The 18,417-nt window shown below is 35.9% G+C and overlaps 1 protein-coding gene across 17 annotated transcripts in view; it reads right to left on the reverse strand.

Annotated features, from left to right (window-relative positions):
* CHD9 (chromodomain helicase DNA binding protein 9) overlaps positions 1-18,417 on the reverse strand; it is a 221,324-nt gene that overhangs the window by 93,059 nt on the left and 109,848 nt on the right. For 10 of the 17 annotated variants that reach the window (XM_082712153.1, XM_082712156.1, XM_082712144.1 and 7 more), the window contains one exon: positions 4,303-4,634. In XM_082712153.1, the coding sequence (XP_082568279.1) occupies positions 4,303-4,634 (332 nt within the window). Of the gene's footprint in view, positions 1-4,302; positions 4,635-5,428; positions 5,709-5,789; positions 6,229-18,417 lie in introns of those variants that run through there. The other 7 variants (XM_082712147.1, XM_082712145.1, XM_082712151.1 and 4 more) reach the window with 5 other exon arrangements.

Here is an 18,417-nt window from a genome sequence, read left to right on the forward strand (position 1 = left end):
CTACAGCAAAAAAGGGCACAATATAATTTCAGAATTACGTTTTATTGTTTTTCCTTATAATATGATGTCCTTAATTTCCTTCTTCCCCCTTTTTTTTTTTTTTTTTAAGATTTTATTCATGTATTTACCAGAGAGAGAGAGAGAGAGAAAGCACGTGCACAAGCAGGGGGAACAGCAAGCAGAGGGAGAAGCAGGCTTCTGGCTGAACAAAGAGCCCAATGCAGGACTCGATTGCAGGCCCTTGGAATGATAACCTGATAGAAGGCAGAGGCCCAACCAAATGAGCCACCCATGAGTCCCAACATCCTTAATTTCTGCTTGAATTTGATAAATACTTCCTAACTCAGAGTTTTCTGCTTTCACTCAAGAGAAAAGCTACTTCTAGCCACCTGATGCCTAGCAACAGAAAGAATAATTATGAATACAAAAAAGAAAATAAGGGGCGCCTGGGTGGCTCAGTTGGTTAAGCGACTGCCTTCGGCTCAGGTCATGATCCTGGAGTCCCGGGATCGAGTCCCGCATCGGGATCCCTGCTTGGCAGGGAGTCTGCTTCTCCCACTGACCTCTCTCCTGTTCTCTCTCTCTTTCTCTCTCTCAAATAAATAAATAAATAATTTAAAAAAAAAAGAAAATAAGTCTAATCAAGGGCTGATTAAATTTATAGAGCCACAAAACACTTTAAGTATCAAAATCATTCTACCTATGCCAATCCAACAATCTGTAACACACAGAAGTAAGTTCTAATTGACAACATGGAAACATTAATTTAAATGTTAAAGTTATAAACCATAAATTTAAAAATGCTCTTATTAAATCATGTGATATACTACTATATAATCTCAAATAGAACCATAAGAAAATTCTAAAGTCTTAGAATGAATTTATTTTTGACTCTAATGCTCTACTATTACTTAAACCATTAGCTATGTCCCTGTGGTTTCAGTGAAGGATTAGCTTGCCATTTCTATTTTTGATTTAACAAATCAAATTCAGCCATTTGGTAACATTTAATATTTAATCTCTTACTCATTCATTCATTCCATAAAATTCATGCCATTCCATTCATGGAGCATCTAAAGAAATATCTGCTACTCTAGTTGAAAGGCAGCTTGTTAGAACCTGACTGCCAAGATCATGACCAACATTAAAGTAGAAAAAGGCTGTTTCCCTACATCACTTCGTTATTTTACGCTTGCCATTTCAACTCACTCCCTTCCACATAATTGCAAATTGCAAATAAAATTTACCTCTCCTAAATGCTACCCTAGCTACCTGATAAACAGAAGCATGCTCGCATGCTTAAAAAGACATTAAAAAAGTTAAACTATTACCACTCTAAACAATTAGCAACTGTTTTAGTTTTTCTGCTTGATTTTTTTTTTGTTTAAGTAGACGTGCTACCGAAGCGAACACTGTCTGCCTAACTTTTTAACTGGTCCTATCTTGGAAAAGAGCCTTAATGGATAGAGAACTTAGGCAGACCAGTGAAACTTTAGGCTTGAAGAAAGGGGCGTGGCTCCTGGCCGCAGCCTTCTCCCTAAATAGCTGCATGCTATTTATGTTTTCAGAAAATAACGACTAACATTTATTAAATTCTGGGTACAGCTCCATATGCTTTAAATGCTGTTAAATCATTTTATCCCTAAAATAACACCATGAGGCAAGTACTATCATTATCCCCTTTTTACACAGGAAGAAATTAAAGGTTGGAGAGGTTAAGTATTTGTCCAGGGTCACACTGCTTGTAGGTGACAAAACTGGGATTTGGACAAATGCTCCTGGCTCCAAAGCCAACGATCTTAATCCAATTAGCACACTGTGTGCCAATGTAACTCACAGAGGTGTAAAGATGAAAGGAGACTGTACTCAAGGGCTCTAAAAAGGGCCCTTTCTCCTTGTATTTTTTTTAAAAATTAATCTACAAGAGTAGCAGAAATGATAGAAAGGTTTCAAACACACTAGTAAGCAGAAGCAGTACTAGTTTTCCTCTTTCTAGACCATATCAAACTACAAGTGTGGGTGAAATGAACACCAGCTCTGACTATACATCAACCATAGCTTAGTGTTTACAAATTTAGCTACTCTCAGAATTTCTGTTTCACTGCTGGCGGTTAAGCTCCAGCATACATTCCCTTCAACTTTATCTGGTATTTGTCTTTTGATAGTGGCAATAGCCCAATTCTTCTCAAACGAACAAAAATAAAATTTTCACACACAAATATGTTTAATATATCATAAAATGCTGTTAATTAAAATTACACAACCTAAACTTAACAATTTAAATGACTTCACAGAAATTTAAAAATTCAAAATTTAAATATACCAGCTTATTGGAAAGTACAGTAACATTTCAATTGACTAGGATAGGAACTCTAGGTTTTAATGAATTTCATTTCCAACTATGTTCCTCCAACATGATAATCTTTATCTGATAAAGATGACCAAGAAGTCATTGTTTTACTGCAACAGCTTATAAACAATACATAAGGCAAACCTCCATTCTACTTCCATTTTACTTTATGGGGCTGCAACTTATAAATTCCTTTATCAAAAGGATGCTCTTACACTCTCAATAAGTTTTTTTCTGGCAACTGTTCAGTGTCTTGCCATGTATTTATCCTTCCAATACAATTTTCACCTATTTTCTCACAAATACTCTAAACACAACTACTAAATTGACCAATGCTGTGCAATATTAAAATGTTATTAATAATCTACCTATTTCTAACAAAAATATAAAGATCACAGAATAAGTCAGACATTCTACTGCAATATATTACTACTCCCTATCATATTCACACGTTTCAAAAATCCAGTTTCTCTCTGTTATGACTGTTTCTAATTTCCCCTTATGTACATTGTTTTCTTGAAACACATTCACTTCTGGTATCTTTTGCCTCCACCTATTCCCTCCCAAATTTAAACTTATTGTAACTTTTGAAGTTTCCCTACCAGTTTCTCTTAGTTTGTGCACTATTTTTTTTAATGCCTGTCCAAATAGTATATACAAGCACTTTGCCTATGTCTCCATATAAGTTGAAACTAGAAAACTTAAATTATACTAGTTCTTAATACATTAAAGGATTAAATATGGGATTTCCTAATTAAAACTAGACATAATATTGGAAAAATAAGATACTTTCATGCCAAAACCTTTAAATATAACAGGAGCACAAATTTAACTTTCAAATTTCATTTTTGCTGTCTGCAAATAAAATATGAAAATCACAAACATTACTCACTGCTCTATTATGACAAGAGAGCCCATGTTATTTAATGGTTTGGACTGAAAGGCCTCAGGATATGACAATATAATTCAGTTTGGTGGCTACATTTAAAATGCTGAGAATTAATTTTTTTTACAAATTTGTATTAGTTCTAAGTATCTATATAGTGTATCAATTATTTCTTAAGCAAATGAAGATTTTCATAATAAAGAAATTCTTTACTATGTACTTTGTGTGGAAAAAAACCAGATTAAACACTTTATCTAAAATTTCATATAACGCCTTCAAAAATGACAAAATATTCTTGCAAAAATAATTCTAAACTGTTGACCTTGGGCTATTTTTACCCTTGCATGCAAAAATTTAAATACAACACAAATATTAACATTTATTATATTTTATTTTTTGAAAATGTATCAGATGAGTAGTCAAATAAAAACACCAAAGATTAATGTAGCCTTCTAGAGCAATTCCTTGGCCTTATAATTGTCTTGGAGCATTGATCCTCACCTGGCCTCTTTATTACATAAAGTAAATCAGAAAGACAGTGAGGGAGTAGACCAGGAAGAGCTGAGACCTACTCAGAGTTGATTTAAATGGTCTTAGTTTTCTTGTCATTCCATTTAGTCCAAAGTTGTGGGTTTATGAGAAAAGATTGGATCTCACATTTCCAAACTATAAGCTGCCCAATGAAGTACAACTAAGAGGTAAAGAAATCTTATCCAGGATTTCAATGCACTTTCTGTCAAGAAAGTGAATTTGGAATGGGCACAACAATGGGTTTTGTTTTGTTTTCCTTTTTCCATTTTATGTATGAAATATTTTCCTACTTTAAATGCCTTTTACTAAGATTAACGTACAATAAGCTACGATAGCAGAACTGTAAAATTCAGTAAATCTTGGAATATTCCCCAATTCATTCAAAAAAGGAAATAAGGTACACACAAAATCTAACAACTTAAAACTTCAAAGAGGGAGTTAATACATTACACACAAATCAAAAGTAAAAGATGGAACAGACTGCGCTTTGACAAAAAAATTCAAAGGAATTAAGTTTAATTCTCAACCAACTTACCCAATTTTTGTCTTCTCTTTTAACTTAGAACAAGTTTTTGTTTTTTTGCTCTCTTTGTCCTTTGGCTTCGATTTCATCCGTCTACCTTTCTTTTCTTCTTTTCCTTCAACTGAAGCACTAGGAAAGTTTTCAGGACTCATTACTCGAGGAATATTGCGTTCCCCACGTTCCTTTGCTTTTGCTATGGCCTCTGATATTATCCGATTAGCCTTTTCTTGCTTGCTTTCTGATTCCACTTTTTTTCTCTGCTTCTTCTCGGACATGATCCTCACCTGGGTATTCTGCAACTTAGTATATGTCCCAGAACCATCACTCTTCTTGGAAGATGGAGGCTAGAGAAATCAAAATACTTTTTATACAGTGTATCAAAGTACACCAAAACAATTAACAATTAACATAAATAAACATTTAAAATTATGCTTCAAGTAAAATATGTGAGCCAGTATGTGAGTGCTACAAACAAATTTAAAATTAAAACAGTTTGCTGATCTGGACATTAGTGTAGGTATAAAATAAAAAGCTCAACTACTGCTTTTAAAAATGAAGGTTAAAGAAACATAATGTAGATTCACTGATATTTTCACAGCGTTCTTGATTAGTTGATTCAAATTCTGTCCTGTAAACACTCTGTGCATTTGAATTAAGTCTTTTCTTTCCTCCTCAGGACTCCAGAACTCTGAAAATTATTAATAAATTTAAAATAGCAATTTTAATTTAGAGTGACTACTCCTTGGTTTATTATAATTTTTAGAAATCTAAAGCTTCTCTGTTTCACACGAAATTAGAACTAGAACCTGAAATCACTTAAATCATTTTTTAAATGTGCAATCTATGCAGAAACATAGCTAGTTAGTAAACAGACATTCCCATACTTAAAATTAGAGAAAGTTTTAGTTTTTCCGTGAAGGAGTTAAATGTGATTTTTTTTCCCCTCTCTTTCTATATCATAATTATTTGGCTCAAGCAATTCTGGAAAAAAACCCCAAGTTTTACAGTTTGACGTTAAAATTATTAATATTTTAGCAATATCACAGGAAGCAGATCAACAGCATTTAAAAAAAGAATCTTTTCTTCAAACACGCATTCACCCACAGAGACTTAGATCACAGTTTTGTTATGTTCTTACCCGTAAACATGCCTCTGACTATAGCAAAGGAAAAAACCACCAGGAATCTCCACACACATTTTCATGCTGGTTCCAGTGTGCTTCACTGGATATCTTTTCTATACCTGCCTCATCAAAGGTTTCATAGCAGTGCTGCAGCACTGGGAAAGGAAGGAGGGTTTAGAACGCTGACTAAAATGCCACCTTAAGGCCTACAGGCTATAACAAATAACCAAGACTCGAGAAAACAGCAACAAGCTCAAGATGGCGATGCAGTACGACTCCCGCAGCAGCAGCCAGTAATAAGGAAGGTTATTCAATCCCATTAGCCTTTTAGCCCAAAGAACCCCTCCTCCTCCCACTCATTCAGGCTTTCACTTACCCTTCCTCTTGGCCTCTTCACTGAAGACATTTTTGGCGTCAGACAAAGGCTTGCCCTCTGCTTTTTCACCACCCCAGGCAGTGCTCAAGAAAAAAGCATTGAAAGAAGATTCCTAAATGGCCTATTTAGCAAGCTGCAACCAAGAGATGCACAACCCTCCACAAACACACATTGTGATTTATCAACACATTTCTGCCTTGGCAAGTTTATATCCACTGTTCATCCTATTTAGGTATGAAAAAGGCCGTACACCCCTCCTGAAGAGCTGAGTTTCCTCAATAGCTGTAAGCAGATAGCCAGATTCCAACAAAGCACAGAAAGAAATGAATGCACAAAGCATCAAAATGCATCAGCATGAATATTAGAGATGTCGTTAAAAATACTGACTCCTTCTGCGGAAGTAGGCCAGCAGATGGTGCTACCAGTTATTATTCCATTAGACTCTGCAATTTAACCCCCGATGGACTGTTCTTCCCTCCGTGTAACACATTAACTCTTGCTCTGCCACTTCCTGCAGTCAAGTTTTTTTAAAAAACACCTAAAACCTGATTTTAAGAGCTCATCTGAAAACTAAAACTGTGGTGAAACGGCTTTATATAGCTATCAATATTAACAAACAAAATCCGGTGCAATTTTTACTGGAGAAAATTACTTTTCTCCAGGATACCATAAAATACTGGAAGTAGGAAAATAGCCGACGAGGAGTGAAGGGTTAAGGAGCAGGTCATGCAAATGAACACAGAACAAGTGACTTCTCTTTAAGAAATTAGATAAGTTCTCTTCTGATTCTTCTAACAAAAAGCTAACAGACAGACGAAGCTATTTTCATTTAAATTCTAAAGAGAAGTTTAAGATTTCGATAAAAACACTGGAGAGCTGTCAGTACGCCCACAGAGAATAAATAACAACACTTATATTTTTTCCTTATTTAGACCTGGAGAAATACATTAGTTTATTTTCCTAACATAAAAAGACTAATAAAACCTTCCTGACCTTTACCCTTCATGATCTATTTTAACTGAACAGTGGAGTTTTTCAGATAAAATTCTAGTTTCAGTTGCTGGCTAAAAATAAATAACAAGTCCTCCTGAAGTTCAGGAACTTCTCTTCCTGTAAAAAGTTGAGACTGTTTTAATAAGTAATGCTCTAACATACCTAAAACAAAATTTTCACTGCTTCAAAATTCAAGTTTACTTCTTTATTAATACCATGTTTTTCAGTTGGTCCTGGAAAGTTATATGATATTTCTATCAAAGAACATTTTTTTTTGTTTCTTTCCCTTTAAGCACCAAAGGTCTCAGAATGGAGCAACATTATATGACCAATGTCCAGGAGAGACCAATCTGGCCAGCAGGGGAATAAATTAAAATTTAGAGAACCACTAATGGCAAGGAAAGGACCTGACTGTCCTGAGAGGTCGTTCACAAGAACCACTGAGTAAGGGCTTAACACTTAGTGCATACTAAGTGCCAGGTACTACTCTAAGTATTTTTCACATAATAACTCACTTAATCTGTAACAGTAACAGGGAAATGGCAATAATGGAGAGAAGAGGAGTAGCAAATGATAGATGTACTCTTACAGCAGTATTACAAAATGCTGGAACAACCTGAGCACAAGCAAAAAAAGTCATAATGATAACAATAGTAGTAAGAGCTAGCACATATTTAATCCCTTCTGCATTCTAGGCACTATTCTTCATTATATGTGTGTGTGTGTGTGTGTGTGTGTGTGTGTGTGTGTGTGTATATATATATATATATATATATATATATATATATATATACTCAATATTTAAAACAACCCTGTGAGGTATATATATACTTATAGCTGAAGATACTGATACATGAAGAAGTAACTCACCCCAGATCACCTGTTGAAGCAGGGATTAAAAGGCAAAGAGCCTCATGATGAGCACCAGCCTCCTAATCATATGTGGTTCAAACAGCATAATGTACACAGACTGATCTGAATACAAAAGAAGCCAAACAGCTTTCTCAAAATTGCAGAGACACTAGCAATAAAGCTAGGATGAAATGAATTTTTTTTTCCTGTGCCCTTTCCAAGATGTAGAAATCAACTAGATACAGGCAGGTGAAGAGCAGGGAGCGTAAATGCTTAGTTTCTAGACCAAGTGCTGGTTTAGCAGAAGGTAAAAGAAACAGGATATCTAGTCAAGAAAGGATGCATATATGTGTGCAGTAAGTTTAAAAGCTCTAGTAACTGAAAATTTGAAGACCGGATCCTCAGGGAGGTCAGGGCTGGAATGGAAGATGTCAGTTCTCTTGTTTTCTTTCAATATCCTTAACTCACTGATACTATCCTCAGAACCTAGGATGATTTCCAAAATATCTCATTTCTCCCATTAAAGCTTTTCCATTCTATTACTTGACTCAAAGTCCCAATTATTTAACAATAAATCTTAATAGTAAACAACAATAACGAAATCCATGGTCAAATATTTCTTCTGCTATTAGAAGACAGTATTCTTTTTTAAGATTTTATTTATTTATTTGACAGAGAGAGAGAGAGATCACAAGTAGGCAGAGGCTGGCAGGGGGAAGCAGGCCTCCCGCTGAGCAGGGAGTCGGATTCGGGTCTTGATCCCAGAACCCTAAGATCATGACCTGGGCTGAAGGCAGATGCTTAACCATCTGAGCCACCCAGGTGCCCCGAGTAGACAGTATTTTAAAATTATATTCCCACAGAACATCCATACTGAGGTGTTAAGTAAAACATTTTTAATGTAGGTCATTTCCCAATCCACACATATATCACAAACATGCAAAAGGGTAGCTGATATGCTTTTTTCAGTGCCACAGTCTTTCTCTTTTCCCTTATGAGTGTTTACTCATTAAACTGTCAGCTCTACTTAATTGTATTTTGTTCTATCTTTCTCCCCATTCCACAGCTCCTGCTGTATCAACTTTCCACTTATTATGGTTACACTGTAGTTATACAGAAAAATATCTTCCTTATCTGTAGTAAATACATATTAAAGTCTTCAGTGGTGATGTAATATCAGGTCTGCAATCTACTTTCCAATTCTTTACAAAGTGGAAGAATTTCTTTGTACTTCACCTCTGACTTTTCTGTAAGGTTGTCATAGTTTCAAAATACTTTTTTTAAACAGAAGTTGTTTAGAAATCAAATATAAAGGCAGAGGTCATACTCCCCCCAAACCTATATGATAAATGACAAAAAAAAAAAAAAACCCAAACATAACAAAAAGGCTTATATTTTAATATCATATCTAAATTTTATAAGACAAAGAAGTCAAAGTGAAATATAATGATGATCTCATATGTGATATATTAATTATGTTGATAGCAACTGAAAGGAATATATGGAAGATCTGATATATCATATTTTGTTATGGGGTGAACTCAAGGATTTATGGTATGAGTGTTTTTAAACCACAGCCACAGATCATGACCTAATAGCAACTCATGATATAAATTTAGTGGGTCCAGACCAGCACTAAAAAACATGAAATAGAACAGAATGAAAAAGTATGATCGCCAGCCTTTATGAATGCCACATATTAGAAAATTAAAAAGCTTTCATGCCACCTGTTATATCTTTTTTCCTTTATGACAGAAAGACGCAAAGAGATTTGTTCCAGAAATTAGATGTGCTAAAATCTGAGGGTGAAGCCAGATCTCTCCTTTCTTGATGGAATGATTATCCCACATACTCACCCAACCCACACTGGGAATCTGTCCATTTCAAATATTTTAGTTGCATACAAATAATTTATTATTGGCAGGAATGGAAATTATAAATTTCCAAGAGGAAGGGGAGAATAATCACATGGCTATACTCACATGTACTATAGGTGACAGTCTCCTCTGTTGGGCGAATGTTCTAGTTCACATATTTTTATTTATTTACTTACTTACACACTTATTTATATTATTTATTAGAGAGAGAGAACAAGCAAGTGAGCACAAGCAGGGGAGGGGCAGAGATAACCAGACTCAACTTGGGGCTTGATCCCAGGACCCTGAGACCATGACTTGAGCTGAAGGCAGAGGCTTAACCCACTGAGCCACCCAGGAGCTCCCATTTCACATATTTTTAAAGTAACATGAAAGACTACAAGGTCTCAAATATTAAAACCGAAGCAATTTCTTAGTAAGAATAAAACAAAGAAAAAGGAATTTTCAACAACACAGATAAAACTGTGTGATATCTAAAAATCTTCCAACCTTTCTCAGGAGAGAGGGCTGCTAAGCTTCAGGTCCAGGAGTGAGAGTGGACAGAGAGGCTCCAATGGAAGACAATTTAAACAGAATAGAGATAGCAAGCCATGAGTGAAAATGAGTGTTACTGCCTGCAGAGACAATGCGGACAAGAGAGCCAACAGGGAAACTCCAAAATACCAAGTTCAAGGAATTGCAAAAGAGGAGCTAATGAAGGAAAACAAACAGCAACCATAAGAATGGTAAGGTCAGGGGACGCCTGGGTGGCTCAGTTGGCTAAGCAGCTGCCTTCGGCTCAGGTCATGATCCCAGTGTCCTGGGATCGAGTCCCACATCGGGCTCCTTGCTCCGCAGGGAGCCTGCTTCTCCCTCTGACTCTTCCTTCCACTCTGTCTGCCTGTGCTCACTCTCACTCATTCTCTCTCTGACAAATAAATAAAATCTTAAAAAAAAAAAAAAAAAAAAAAAAAAAAAAAAGAATGGTAAGGTCAGTCTCAGCAAAAGGGTGGTGTCATGGAAGCCAAGAGGAGAGCATTAAAAATTCTGCAATCAAAAGGAAAGCAAATATAGTAATATGATATTAAAACTTACAAAGCATTTTAGTTCTCTTAAATTGTGATAAGCTAGTGTGCTAGTTTCAAACCTTTTTAAGAAGAGTTATATTATTTACTTAAATATTCATATAAAACCAACCTTCTAAAAACAATAAATTTGTAGTTTATCTTAATAATATGTGCCAAACATTACTGTGGTGACTTCTTCTGGATTTTATTTATTGCATAGAACATGTTTTTTCCACAAACTACCAATAAAGACCTGCTTTAAATGAGAAAAGAAGGGAAAAAACTGGCCCAAGAGCAAATTATAATCTGTCAAAGACTATTTCTGAGTTTTACCCTTAGATCTATTTTCAGAGTTTTTGATGGAAGCAAAGCAGTTATTTTTCTTGCTTTCTTCACATCTGTGAAGTGCCATGTTCACAAACTAAAAAGGCCTACTCTCATCTCGTGACCTGTACTAGTACCCAGGTCTCCAGTTGTAGCTAACCATGACATTCCTTTCTTTTTTTAGTGTCATCAATCTTGAACTTTACATCAATAAGGTAATACTATTAAAAGTATTGCCTTTATTTTAATCATCCACACAGCAATTCAAGCAAGTAGTACATATTCACAAAAGTTGTATTTTTCTTAATACTAATTTGTTTTATGACTTACAGCAAATACGGAGAGGGAGGAAACATGTTAGAGGACATCAGTCGGTGTAATCAGCAATATCCAGAATGTGGGAAACTCTACATATAAATGACTCAGTCTCTTCAGCAAAGGAACAAAACAAAGAGATTTAAGACTAAATGATAAAAGAGAAAAAAAAAAGAGAGACACTTAAAATACGTATCAACCAAATGTAATGAGTAGCCCCTGTTTTGATAGGTACCTGAAAAGATCAACTGTAAAAATACATTTATTAAACTACTAGGGAATTTTAACTTAGACCAGATACTTAATTATGAAGGAATTATAATTATTTTTTAGGTATAAAACTGATTTTACAGTGGTGTTTTAAAGACAAAAAGTGTTTGACTTCTAGCTATTTAAGTTGAAATATTTATAGATGAAGTAATATGACTGAGATGTGCTTCAAAATAATGGAGGGGGCGCCTGGGTGGCTCAGTGGGTAAAGCCTCTGCCTTCAGCTCAGGTCATGGTCTCAGGGTCCTGGGATTGAGCCCTGCATTGGGCTCTCTGGTCAGCAGGGAGCCTGCTTCCCCCTCTTTCTGCCTGCCTCTCTGTCTACTTGTGATCTCTCTCTCTGTCATATAAATAAAAAATAAAATCTTTAAAAAAGAAACAAGAAATGTTATATAATAAAGAAACTTAAGAAGTTATATTCTGGGAATAACAAGTAGCTTGGCATAAGAAGAAAAGGTACATTAGAAAATGATAAGCAACAGGGACTAAAACGTAATAGTTTAGATTATCAAAAGTGTTATATGTTATGTTAAAATATCTGGACTTTATGCAGAAGGAATGAGGGAATAGATAAATGATTAAATATAGAGAAGGGTACCCAATTTTTAGATTTAGCGTTGCTAGGCAGTTTTAGTAATAATACCTGAATACTTGATGAAAAATTTTATTCATTTACTTATTTTTGAAAACTTTCATTTATTAAAAGGCCATACATGATATGAAAACAAGTAATATTTAACCTTTTATGTTAGTGTGTTGCTTTTTCAATGCTGTATTGTTCAATGCTGTATTTGTTCATCTTCTGCTTCCATCAAACCATGAAACCTCAAAGTTTACTACTTACTTGACAATATTAAATATACTGCATTAATCAGTCCATAAATTAGCTACGACACTACAAGTTATGCTCAGCATAATGTTGTTATTTAGGGAACAGGCTCTGGAGTCAGCCAGCCCCAGGTTCTAGTCCTAGTTTCATCATTTACTTGGGCCTCAGCTTCCTCATCTATAAAATGGAGATATAACAGCACCTACCTTGTGATACTAGGGCTATAGTGAGGCCCAGCCGAAAATGTGCTTACTGTGGTGTCTGGCAAACAAACAATCAGAGATTAGTATTACTGTTGTTGCTGTGATGTGACACTGTGCCCGTCTCAGGGATCATCTATATCAGGGGGTGTATGATGTCAGTATACCTTATTATTCACTAGGGATGTTGACTTTGATTGCTTGGTTAAAGTGGTGTCTACCATGATCTCTTCTATAAATCTCTCCTTTTATTAATAAGTATCTAATGAGAGTAAACAAATATCTTGTTTCTCATATGCATTTGCCCACTAATTTTAGCATGCATTGACAGTTGTTGCCTATAACAATTATTTTGGTATGCAAATTTTCTATTCCTATCATTTCCCCCACATTTTTAATCGAAATTCTACTGTAAATAAAGCTGTCTCTTCTCTCCATTCATCCAATTATTTATATATAGCATATTATTATAAATTAATATATAATACCACATATTAATAATAATTACAACATATTAATAACATACATACTATAATTATACTATTATTATATTTATATAGCATATACTACACTATATAGACTCATGGATATTTATTTTATTCTATGGGTTACAATCTGGTACTATGATTATTTACTTGTTCAAATTGCCCCAGCTTTGGCCATGTAGAATATGCATGACCATTGCCAGATAACAATTTAAAATATCACCCCAATTAAAAAATAAAAATATTACAGATAAGTATCACTTTGGTAAATCATATTAACTTCCTATAGCAACTTTCCTAAAATTCTTCTTAGGGGAAAAAATTTAAAAAAAAAAAAAAAAAGCGAATTTAAGTAGTTTCTGTAACCAACGTGGGGCTTGAATTCAGGGCCCTGAGATCAAGAGCCACATACTCTCCCGACTGAGCCAGATGGGTGTCCTGAAAAGAAATTTTCTAAAAACTTGTTGAATATGTTAATTTACAAACCATTTTACAGCCCAAATGTTTCCACAATTTCTGGTGAATTTTCTTATCTCATTTCATGATATTCCTATGTGCTTAAAAATAAAATCAAATCTTACTTCTAACTGCACATCAAAGAGGTCAGGCACAGATGAGATAAGTACACGTCTATCACACTGGTACAAGAGTAGAGTTCAACTCTTTAAAAAAAAAAAAAAGCACCATTTTGTTAAGTATTGCCTACCATTCCCACATAGGTGACAACTGATCCAAAGTTCACGAAGCATTAAAATTTATGATAATCTGTTAGGAATCAGTAATCTTTCCAATTTCCAAAGCAGTTTATCAAGTCGCCGTCACTGGTTTTTTCCCCTAGTGCAAGAGGCTGGGGGTTGGTGGTGGCATTCTGACAGAACCCAAGGTGAAGGACACTCTTACAGTCTGGATGGGTCCTGGTAAAGAGGAAGGGCAAGAGCGTAAGGAAATTAACCGCGCAGTTACAGAGTTGGCTTGGTAACACTAACCACCACAATCTCATTCTTCTGGAAACGTCTCTGAATGTATTAATAAAATAAATACCAAGGAAAACACCTCTTTTATGTATTTTAAAGGGGAAATTGAGCATCAGTTATGTTGAAAGACACTTAGTTTTTGTATACACTACATTGAAAAACCAATGTTAATTTTCAGAATCCTAAGATAATTTCTAAAAAACTATTAGAATACTCAAATGATTGTTAACAAACATAAATGATATGAAGGGGAGGCTGACATAGATACGTCTGCAATAAGGACAAAATAAGGTATTTAAACCTCATCTACAGTCATAGGCAAAAGAAATAGAATTTTATTTGATGTCAAAGAGTAGCTATATACAAAGAGCCAAAAGCATTATAGAAATCAAAGTATATGTAATTTTGCCATATTAAAATTTCACCTTGCAGAATGCAAAGTAAGTAACGTGAGGAATTGTGTCTCTAGATGCAATTCTAATCACAAGAGAAAAAATTACTCATGGAAGCAGAAGTGATGAGAACTGAATGAGAATGATAAACAGGCCCTCCTGGGGTCTATAACCATCTAGGCATAGCAGTTGTGTGTCTCTGACTTTATAAAGGTAGAACTTTTAGAGTTAAAGAAGAAAAAAAGGTGTCATCATATGACCTGAAACTATAAAATGATGGGCAGATCAGTAAGGTAGGAACCTCAAGTCAGGACTCAAAAACTAAGTTCCAATACTATAAGCAGAAGTGATTCTAAGGTGGGAAAAAGCATCTAAAAATATTGGTTGTAGCCATTCAGATTTCAAGGAGCATTGAACAGAAACAGAATTAGTAATAACATGAAAGGCACTGACTTGTAATACTGTTGATAAGTCCACAATGCCTTAAGGTTTGACAAATGACTAAGGGCAATTAAATGTTCCCCTCGTTGTTTTGAACGAGAACAGCTAGGATCTTGCAGGCATTGTGTGGGATGGTGGGGTGCATGGGAAAGGAAGGGTAGCAAAGGAGGGGAAAGAGGACAGAGAACATAATTCAGATAGGAAAGGGTGTCATCCTGATGTTGAATCCCAACATGGCAGAGTCATGCTACATTTCTTTTAAGAATAGGAAAAAGCAAACCTACTCTTGTCAAGTGAGCCCCTCCAAAATTTATCCAACTGATTCTACTTCCTCAGTTTGCACTAAACCCCTTCAAATGAGTACTTTCAGTTTAAATTTGTGAACTGGTGCCATCTGGTCAGTCTCCTGGGTTCCTACCCGCCTTTCATTTTAGCCTAATCTCTCCTCAGCCACCCTACCATTAGTTCTTGATTAGCCTTCCTCTTAGTGCTGATTTTAAAAAAGTCTTATGAGGCTGAATCTATATACGGGCATGCTTGCACACATACACAAGACAACTACTTAAGTAAAAAAATAAATGGGTGCATGCCTTAACAGCAGCTCATGTGAAAAATACCATGGAATTTCAGCTCACTGTAAATGAAATGAGTGTATGGTATAATGAGCTTGCCAAAAAAGCAAATTCAATCTTAGACTGCACAAACAGAAATGTGGTATAATGAACAAGATAATTACAGTATACTCTACTTTCACCAAGAGAAATGTGTTCTGTTTTGGGTTTAAGAGGAACATGAGCTAGATCACTCATACAGGACGTATTATTTGAGTACATACTATGTGCCAGACATTGTTACATGTGCTGGGAATAAAAGAGTAAAACAAGATGATGGAAGTTGCTCCTCTAACAGAGCTCAGATTTTAGAGAGGGAGTGGAGAGAATAGGAAAAACATTAGGTAAAGGATATGCAGAGAATGAAAACAGGATGATGTGATTAGAAGTGGTAGGGTGATCATTTTAGAGTGGATTCGGGGAAGGTCTAACTGAGGGAGGCCATTTTATACGGAAATCTGAATGAAAGGAAAGACTAGCCGAGCAGTCTCTGGAGGAAAGATGAAGCAGAGATCATCTTAAGCGAGTATGAGAAAGCAGCTACAAAGCAGAAAGAACAACATACTGGTTTTATGTCTTCCTAAGTTTCCCTACTGAATAATATTACTACTAGCCATACTATACTTCCCAGGCTGTTCATCCAGAGACTATCCGACGGAAATGGGTACTTTTGCACCTCAACTCCTCCTAGTAAGCTGATTCCTTCTAGTAATAGGCCATCAGTATTCTCAATGATCTCACTGTTTAAGACAATGTTGGGGTTTTTAAAAAGATATTTATTTATTTAACAGAGAGAGAGAGAGAGAGACAGAGAGACAGAGAGAGACAGACACAACAAGAGGGGGAACACAAGCAGGGGGAGTGGGAGAGGGAGAAGCAGGCTTCCTGCTGAGCAGGCAGCCCAATGTGGGGCTTGATCCCAGGACCCTGGAATCATGGCCTGAGCCACCCAGGAACCCCAAGACGATGTTTCTGAACTGTGAGTTGAAATCTCCTTTTGAATCATTAATTCAGTGAATAGTCATTAACATTCTTTATAAGTGAAGCAGACCAGTGTTTTGTAAAATGTTGGTTATATCTTAACAGACACACATCCTTACAAATACATATTCCACAAACATTTTATAAAGACACTTCTATACTGGGTCCTAGTCAAAAAAGTTTGAAAAACATTGTTATAATAGGTTAACGAATGTTTCAATTTCATTTCATAGGAGAGTTCAACCTAGACTATTGTTTTGGTCTATGGTGTTTTGGAGGTGTTGGCTAACAGAATCAGAGGAACAAAATCCTACACTTACACTAGGAAGCAAGCTCTACAGAGCAGGGATGATGTCTGTGTGTACCCAGAGACCAACAACCTATATATTACACAGAATAAAAAAACATTTGATGAATGAATGAATGAGTAAAGGCTGAATAAACCTTGAGAAAACTTGTTTTTCTAACAGTAAACATAGTAAAGAATTTGGCTTTGCCCAAGGAGAGATGTGGCTTCTGGGAGGTAACACAGGTCATACTTGATAGGAATGTCTTTAAGGTCAGGAGTTAGCCATCTGTTATCATATGGTGGGGCTGGTCACACCAGAAAGACCAATCACATGACTTGGGGGGAGGGGTTTTGAATCATCTATTATTAGTCAACCTGGAGGCTGAGATCAACCATGGGGGCAATCAGTCATGACTATTTGAGGGACATCCAATAAAAGCTCTTGACACCGAAGTTCAGGTGAGCTGCTGTGGTAAACAATACTCTATGTCTAATATCATACATCAATGCTGGGACCTGACTCCATGGGGAAAGCTTTGTGGAAGCACAGAGCTTCCAAGACTGCTCTATGGGCTTTTTTTTTTTTTTTTTTTGTGGCTAATTTTAACCTGTAGCGTACCCCATAATAAGCCATAACCACAAGTATAATAGCTTTCAGTGAGTTCTGTGAGAACTGCTAACATATTATTAAGACTAAAGGTGGCTTTGGGAACCCCCTGAGTTTTTAGTTGGTATCAGAAGTGTGGACAGGTTCGGATTTGTGTTAATTTTGCAGTGTGACTAACCACTGAGTAATACTATTCACTGAAAAAAGAAAATTTGATGAGAAAGAGATCTTTTTTTTTTTTTTTAAGATTTTATTTATTTATTTATTTGACAGAGAGAGAGAGATCACAGTAGACAGAGAGGCAGGCTCCCTGCTGAGCAAAGAGCCCGATGTGGAACTCGATCCTAGGACCCTGAGATCATGACCTGAGCCAAAGGCAGAGGTTTAATCCACTGAGCCACCCAGGCACCCGAGAAAGAGATCTTGATCTGAAAAGTATCTTCAAATGTTAGCTCCAATTAAAAAATTTTTCAAAAATTTTTTAAGACTCATGAAAGAATAAAAATTTTGATTGGTAATGATTCCATTTTACCAGAGGCTCATCCATTGGAAATCTGAACTGAGAAAACTACTTCCCTAAATATTCCTATGTAACAGTCTAAAAAAAAAATCTGTACACAGCAAAACATCCATGTAACAAGAAACTGGGTGAAGGATCCACTGGATCTCTCTGTATTATTTTTTACATCTGCAAGCAGAAGTTCATTTGTCTTAAAATTAAAAGTTTAATTTATAAAAAACTAGAGGGCTTAGGCCTTTCCTGAGCTCAGAGACACTCTCCTGCTGGCCTTGAAGCAACAAGCTCCCATGAGTTCTACAGCTGCAAGGAAATGACTTCTGCCACACCCTATAAGACTAGAAGAGGACTATGGATCTTAGGAGATCGCAGCCCCAATGCACATGTTGGGTACAGTCTTGTGAGACCCCGGGCAGAGAACCCAGATAAGCTGTACCCAGCCACCTCACCCACGAAACTATGAGATGATAAATGGGTACCATTTTAAGCCCTTAAATGTGTGGCTAATTTGTTAGCAGACAGCATAACTAATACATTCATATACCTACAACTGAACAACTTCACTCCCAGATACATACTCAACACAAATGCATATAAAGTCTAATAACCAACAAAAAGAATCTAT

This window comes from Mustela nivalis (assembly GCF_964662115.1).
Source record: "Mustela nivalis genome assembly, chromosome: 18".
Classification (NCBI taxonomy): Eukaryota; Metazoa; Chordata; class Mammalia; order Carnivora; family Mustelidae; genus Mustela; species Mustela nivalis.